This window comes from Corvus kubaryi, unplaced genomic scaffold (genome assembly GCF_017639235.1).
Source record: "Corvus kubaryi isolate FWS band 111438036 unplaced genomic scaffold, C.kubaryi_AGA036_p1.0 37046, whole genome shotgun sequence".
Lineage (NCBI taxonomy): Eukaryota > Metazoa > Chordata > Aves > Passeriformes > Corvidae > Corvus > Corvus kubaryi.
In genome coordinates, this window is record NW_024581020.1 from 14,271 (window position 1) to 19,495 (window position 5,225).

At 68.1% G+C, this 5,225-nt stretch overlaps 1 protein-coding gene across 2 annotated transcripts in view; it reads left to right on the plus strand.

The window, feature by feature from the left end:
• ARHGAP23 (Rho GTPase activating protein 23) overlaps window positions 1–4,831 on the plus strand; it is a 16,536-nt gene extending 11,705 nt beyond the window's left edge. For both annotated transcript variants that reach the window (XM_042020776.1, XM_042020775.1), the window contains exons 16-23: window positions 505–583; window positions 874–947; window positions 1,048–1,137; window positions 1,228–1,353; window positions 1,478–1,519; window positions 1,634–1,727; window positions 3,085–3,116; window positions 3,222–4,831. In XM_042020776.1, the coding sequence (XP_041876710.1) occupies window positions 505–583; window positions 874–947; window positions 1,048–1,137; window positions 1,228–1,353; window positions 1,478–1,519; window positions 1,634–1,727; window positions 3,085–3,116; window positions 3,222–4,244 (1,560 nt within the window). In that variant the 3' untranslated portion in view covers window positions 4,245–4,831. The remainder of the gene's footprint in view (window positions 1–504; window positions 584–873; window positions 948–1,047; window positions 1,138–1,227; window positions 1,354–1,477; window positions 1,520–1,633; window positions 1,728–3,084; window positions 3,117–3,221) is intronic.
• Window positions 4,832–5,225: the final 394 nt, after the last annotated feature.

The window sequence follows — 5,225 nt, forward strand, 5'->3', positions numbered from 1 at the left end:
GTCCCCATCATCATCCCAGTCCCCATCCTCCCTGTCCCCGTTATCCCAGTCCCCGTTATCCCAGTCCCTGTTATCCCAGTCTCCCTCCTCCCAGTCCCCATCATCCCAGTCCCCGTTATCCCTGTCCCTGTTATCCCAGTCTCCCTCCTCCCAGTCCCCCTCCTCCCAGTCTCCCTCCTCCCAGTCCCCGTTATCCCAGTCCCCGTTATCCCAGTCCCCCTCCTCATCCCAGTCCCCGTCCTCCCAGTCCCCCTCCTCCCTGTCTCCGTCATTCCCCGTTTCCGTCCCCGTGCCCGTCCCTGGAGTGTCGGGGCCGCCTGGCGGTCGGTGCCAGCGCTGTCGGTGCCATTCTGGGGACACTTTTGTCATCTGCCCACGCCGCTGCCGTGGCTCAGGGCTTTGTCCCTGCCTGTCTCCGGGGCTGTCCCTGGTTTGGGGACTTCCTCCCGCTGGCCCCCGCGTGTTCCTGGTGTCCCCTCTGAGCAGCCTCTTGTGTCCCTGCAGCGGTGGCAGGACCTGAACGTCATCAGCAGCCTCTTGAAATCCTTCTTCCGAAAGCTGCCCGAGCCCCTCTTCACCGACGGTGAGTCCCTGTCCCCTGTGGCCACCAGAGCCCCCCGGGTGGCCACCAGTGGCCCTGTGCCAGCGGTACCAGGCAGCCCCAGACCCCATCCCCCTGCACTGGGGACAGGTCTGCAGCCCCCCCCCCCCCCATCACCGAGGCCTCCTGTCCTTGTCCCTCCTTGCCCTGCAGTGGGACCAGCACTGAGAGCCTTCCCCAGTATCTCCAGCGGGTTCATCCGGGGGTCCCCAATTGTGAGGGGGTGGCCTGTCCCCTCCACCCAGCTGTGACACCCTCGTGTCCCCTTCCAGATAAATACAACGACTTTATCGAAGCCAACCGGATCGAGGATGCCAGCGAGAGGATGAGAACGCTGCGGAAGCTGGTAGGGCCATGGGACAAGGGCTGGGGTGGGGACAACACCCCCCTGCAGCCCCCCTTGGATGGGGACAGCGAGCAGAGGAGTGACCGGTGCCTCCCCACAGATCCGGGACCTGCCAGGCCACTACTACGAGACCCTCAAATTCCTGGTGGGCCACCTGAAGACCATCGCTGACCACTCAGAGAAGAACAAGGTACTGACCCCCCCACCCTGGGAATCTCCTGCCCCACCTGGAGCCCCCCGGCCGGGGCTGGGCTCAGCTCTGACCCGGCTCTGGTGGCAGATGGAGCCCCGGAACTTGGCGCTGGTGTTCGGCCCCACGCTGGTGCGAACGTCCGAGGACAACATGACCGACATGGTGACGCACATGCCTGACCGCTACAAGATCGTGGAGACCCTCATCCAGCACGTGAGTGGCACCCCTGGATGGGCAAGGGGGCACTGGCCTGGCTGGGGAGGGGCGGATCTGCACCCCAGGAATGGGGACGGCGCTACTGGCCGGGCTGTGACCCCTGTCCCGTCTCCCCCCACAGTCGGACTGGTTCTTCAGTGACAAGGAGGACAAGGGCGAGAAGGTGAGTCGTGCCCCGCCTCGGGGGGGTCTCACTGTGGGCCAGGGGGGTGCAGATTCCCGGTTGGAAGCTGGGGGGGCCGTTGGCAGCCCCCTGATCCCCTTTTTCACCCCGCAGACCCCCGTGGATGAGAAGGAGGCTCAGTCCGTGCCCAACATCGAGTACCTGCTGCCCAACATCGGCAGGACGGCGGCGCCCGGTGATGCCGCAGGTGAGGGGCAGCGGCCGTGGCATCGTCCCCTCCACTCCTGGCACCCCGGGGTGCCCCTCCTGACTCTCTGTCCCTGCCTGCCCACCTCTGTGGGCACCCAGCCTGGCTCGCCACAGCCACGGCCAACCTGTGTGTGCTGGAGTGGGACATCCCGGTGCCCTCCTCTCCAAAAAATGGGAACAACCCCCCTGGGGATGCCCGACGATGCCCCTGCCCTCCCTGTCCTGTCACCCTTCTCTCTGGTGGCCGCTCCTTGTCCCTCAGGGCGCCCTGGCAGCGCCCTGCCCCGCGGGACCCCCGCCCGTGCCCGAGCTGCCAAACCTGGAGACCGGGAGCCTTTGACGTTGGACTGATTTCTTCCATTCTTTCCTTGACCTTCTCTGTGCTGTCCTCTTCCTCCTCCTCCTCCTCTTCCTCCTCCAGCGGACCTCCTCGAGAGCTAGAGCGGGTACAGTCTGATCCCGGGTGCATTGCTCACGCACTAACCCTTGGGGGACCACGAGAGAGTGGGAGCAGCAGGAGGGGGACAGCGGGAGGGGAGGGGACCCTGTCCTGCCTGGCACTGTCCCCAGGGTCTCCAACATCAGCAGGGGCTGCTGAGGAGCCCCAAATCCTTTCACTCTGCTTCTCCCACATTGTTGGCCAGCGCCTGTGGTGGCATCCCACTGCAGGGATGGGTGTGGGGTATCCTGGAACACTCAAATTCTGGGGTGTGAGGGTCCCAAAGCCCCCGGGAGGGTCAGCACCCCCTTTCTGCCTCCCCCTCTCTCGTTGTCAGCAGCTGCTAACCCCATCCTGGGCATGTGGGGCGGGAGAGGGGTCTGTGTCCTGTCCTTGTCCTTCACACTGCGGCAGCAGGGCCAGGGCTGCCTGTCCCCTCTGTGTCCCCTCTGTGTCCCCTCTGTGTCCCCTCTTTACTCCTTAACTCCCCGGCCTGTCCCAGCCCACCCCGGACCCCGCTGTGAGGTTGGGCGTAGCACGGAGCCACCTCCCCACGCTCCTGTCCCTCGTCCCCTCTGTGCCCTGTGGCCACGGGAGGGTTGGGGTCCCGCCGCGGGGGTCCCGGCTGTGTGTCCTGGCTGTGTGTGCCTGCGTGTGTCCCCCTGGTCCCCAGTCCCCACCCTGGGGCTCTGCAGTGGGTGACCAATGCCAGGGACCCCCTGTGACCACCGGAACCACTCCTGGCACGTCCTGACACGACCCTGCCAGAGGCCAGCCGGTGTGACAGCCCCGGCATGCCCCCGTCCCGGTTTGGGGGAACGGAGCAGCATCCCCCGCTCGACCCCAGGCCCCTCCCCAGCACATTTTCCCCCCCTCCCGGGACCCCTCTAATCCCCCTCTCCCCTCTGCTTTCCAGGCTCGACCCGCAGCGGCTCCGCCAAACCGAAGGTGAGAGGGGTCCCGGGCTGGGGCTGGCAGGGTGGGGACGCGGGGGCGGAGCCCGTCCCTGTCCGTGTCGCCGCCGTCCTTGACCCCGCTGTCCCCTCCTTCCAGGGCACGTGGCCGTCGCGCAAAGCGCCGCCGCACCGGGAGCTCCTCGCCATCCCCTTCGTCTCGGCCGCCGCCCGCAAGAGGAAGAAGAGGAGAGAGGCCGAAGGCGTGGGGAGCAGCACCGATGACGACGCGGAGCGCAGGGACAGCCCGGGCCGGCAGCAGGAGCAGGAGGGCCCCGCGGTGACCCCCGGCAAAGCGCCCCGCGACACCAGCACCGAGCCGGCGGCTCCCAGCGCGGCCGGCATGGAGCGGGAATGCTCCGCGGATCCCGCGGGCGCCGGGTCCGAGCCGCCGCCGGACGCCCGCTCCATCGTGTCCGGCTACTCCACGCTGTCCACCATGGACCGCAGCCTGTGCTCCGAGCTGCACTCGGTGGCCGGGAGCCGCGGCGAGGAGGCGGATGACGAGCGCAGCGAGCTCAGCCACATGGAGACGGACACGGAGAGCCGCGAGGGCGCCCGGCCGCGGCCGGGACAGGCCGAGGTGGGGACAGGTGGCGAGGACAAGTCACCCCTGGGCCGCGCCTCCTTCAACTCGCACCGCCTGATCCAGTGCGACACGCTGGCCCGCAGGAAGCTGGGGCGGCCGCGGCCGGCTGCGGACACCGCCGCGGTGGCCAGCGGGGACGAGCAGAGCTGGGTGGCCCCAGGGAGGCCCTCGCTGCGAGAGCAGCTCCGGCAGCACCTGCGGGGCTCCGCCGATGACATGGGGGTCCGCCTGCGCCGGGCGCACTCCCCCGAGACCCGCCGCAAGAAGAGCAGCTGGCGCCGGCACACGGTCGTGGTGCCCGGCGGCCTCAAGGACCTCAACTTCAACGAGTGGAAGGAGCCGCGGGGACTCGAGGGGACCCCGGGACCCTGTCGCGACAAGGACTCGGGGCTCAGCAGCCTGGAGTCCACCAAAGCCCGGCCCGCGGCCGCCGCTCCGGCCCCGCCTGGCACTGCCGGCGCCGGCACTGCCACCAAGAGCCCCCCGGGCAGCCCCGGCCCCGCGGCGCCCCTGCGCTTCCCGCAGTGTCTCTGACCCCCCCGTCCCACCCTCGGCCAGTGTTTAATTTAAGGACTGTCCCTTGTCCCTGTATTTAATTGTGCTCTGGACAAGCTGCTCTATTTAACAGGTCCCGGGGCGGGGGGACACGACAAAGCCACCTCGTCCCCCACGCTTTGGGGACCAGCGGGCTCCCTCTGCGGTCCCACTGCGCGCTCCCCCAGCCCCCAGGCAGTGCCAGGAGGGGCGTGGGGGCTCACGGGGACTGTCCCCCCGTGGTGGTGGCCCTGCTGTCCCCAGCCGCGGCGGAGCGAAGTGCGGGCACTTCCCTGGGCGCTGTGGCTGCTCCGGCCGGGGACCTGCCCCGGCTTGGGGACCCTGGGGACGTCGGTGTCACAGACCCCTGTGTGCTGGGGGACCCTGGGGACCTCAGGGACCCTGGGGACCTCGATGAGAGACCCCTGCTCTGGGGGACCCTGGGCACCTCAGTGTCAGAGCCTCTCCACGCCCTGGGGATGCCGTGTCAGAGACCACCCCCCTTCCCGTGTACTGGGGTCCCTTGGGGACCTCAGCGCTGTCACCCTGACCTGGGGGATGGGGGGGGCTCTACTGAGCCGGGGGGGGCCCTTTGGGGGTCCCAAGGGGCCAGGGAGGGGCTGGCACTGAGAGGGGACACCCTGTGGCGGGGCTGGGAGGGGGACATTGCCATCCTTTACCCCCCAAGACACTCGGGGGCCGCGTGTGGCACGTCCTGGAATGTCCCTGTCCCCGGCCATCCCTGTCCCCTTGCTGCCCCCCAGGCCAGAAGCACTTTAGGAAGGGGGCGCGGGGTGGGGGGGACCCCCCGGCCTGGCCAGGCGGGGACACAAGTGCCACCAGCTCGGTGGTGGCCTCGTGTCACCTCCCGTCACCGTCTCTCCGTGTCGTTCTCATACGTTATGCAAATATTTGCTGTAAAGTCGTATTTTTTTGTTGTTGTTTTTCTTTTCTTTCGATTTTTTCTGGGTTTTTTTTTTG